This window comes from Suncus etruscus, chromosome 9, assembly GCF_024139225.1.
Source record: "Suncus etruscus isolate mSunEtr1 chromosome 9, mSunEtr1.pri.cur, whole genome shotgun sequence".
Classification (NCBI taxonomy): Eukaryota; Metazoa; Chordata; class Mammalia; order Eulipotyphla; family Soricidae; genus Suncus; species Suncus etruscus.
In genome coordinates, this window is record NC_064856.1 from 54,901,036 (window position 1) to 54,902,524 (window position 1,489).

At 38.5% G+C, this 1,489-nt stretch overlaps 1 protein-coding gene across 1 annotated transcript; it reads left to right on the forward strand.

The window, feature by feature from the left end:
- Positions 1 to 336: 336 nt before the first annotated feature.
- LOC126018234 (olfactory receptor 56A3-like) lies at positions 337 to 1,281 on the forward strand. Its single transcript, XM_049780378.1, has one exon. The coding sequence runs from the start codon at positions 337 to 339 to the stop codon at positions 1,279 to 1,281; it is 945 nt and encodes a 314-aa protein (XP_049636335.1).
- Positions 1,282 to 1,489: the final 208 nt, after the last annotated feature.

The window sequence follows — 1,489 nt, forward strand, 5'->3', positions numbered from 1 at the left end:
TTAAAGCAGAATGTTATCTGCCTTCAATTTCTAATTTATCCAAATAATCCTTGGTGGCTAAATATTTAATAAAACAAACAAAATTAAAGGAATATTGAGAAAGCTGAAACTCAATAAACAAGTAAAATAACAAAAGTGAGAACATTACACACTTAAGTATTTATTAGGTTCTCTTATGTGTCAAAAATGTGTTTGGAGGGTGGATAACTGGGTTATAGATTTACCATCCAGGTTCTTGCAAGCTAAATACTTGATAATTAGAGTGTTGTGTTAGAATTAACTCTTTTTCTCTTCTTCAGCTTCTCAAAAGCATTATCCTCGCTAAAGCATTGACCAATGCTATATAACAATGATTCCCTCTCTGCTGAAGTCTCTGAATTCCTGCTGAATTGTTTTGTCAGGGACCCCATCTGGCAGCATTGGCTGACCTGGCCCCTCACCCTGCTTTTCCTCCTGGCCATGGGGGCCAATGCCACCCTATTAATCACCATTTGGTTGGAATCCTCTCTGCATGAGCCACTGTATTATATGCTCAGCCTTCTCTCTACGCTGGACATTGTGCTCTGTCTCACTGTCATACCCAAGGTCCTGGCCATTTTCTGGTTTGATCTCAGGTCAATCAGCTTCTCTGCATGTTTCCTTCAGATGTTTATCATGAATAATTTTCTACCCATGGAATCATGCACTTTCCTGGTCATGGCCTATGACCGTTATGTGGCCATCTGCAAACCTCTTCATTATTCAGCCATAATCACCGACCAGTTTGTGGCAAAGGCTGTTGTTTTTGTCCTCCTCAGAAATACATTTATGTGTGCACCTATTCCCATCCTCTCTGCTCGTCTCCATTATTGTGGAAAAAATATAATTGATAATTGTATATGTGCCAATCTCTCCGTGTCCAAGCTCTCCTGTGACAACATTAAACTTAACAAAATATACCAGCTAATTGCAGCCTGGAGTCTGATAGGCTCTGATCTCGTCCTAATTTTCCTCTCTTATACTTTCATTCTTCGAGCTGTCCTAAGACTCAAAGCAAAAGGAGCAGCAGCCAAAGCACTGAGCACTTGTGGCTCCCACTTCATTCTTATTCTCTTCTTCAGCACTATCCTGCTCGTTTTTATATTTACGCATATGATCAAGAAAAAGGTTTCTCCTGAGATCCCTGTGCTGCTTAATGTTTTGCACCATGTAATTCCTGCAGCTCTCAATCCCATTGTCTATGGGGTACGAACTCAAGAGATTAAGCAGGGGATTTGGAAATTACTGAAGAGAAAGAGGTAATAGCATACAGAAAATTTTTTACTTTGCTCTTCTTTCAACAATATTTGTAATCATTATTTTAGAACAGGGAATGAAAAATAGAAATAAAGTCCTATGCTCTCTGAACATGTTCAGTGAGAATTATCTGGTTTATTCCATTACTTTGAGTTGCATATTTTCTTTTATCATTCAATGGATTTACAGTAGATAATAAAGATATCTACACTAC

Excerpts from the sequence above, each read along its gene's own strand:
- LOC126018234 (XM_049780378.1), top strand. The coding sequence starts at position 337 with ATGCTATATAACAATGATTCCCTCTCTGCTGAAGTCTCTGAATTCCTG.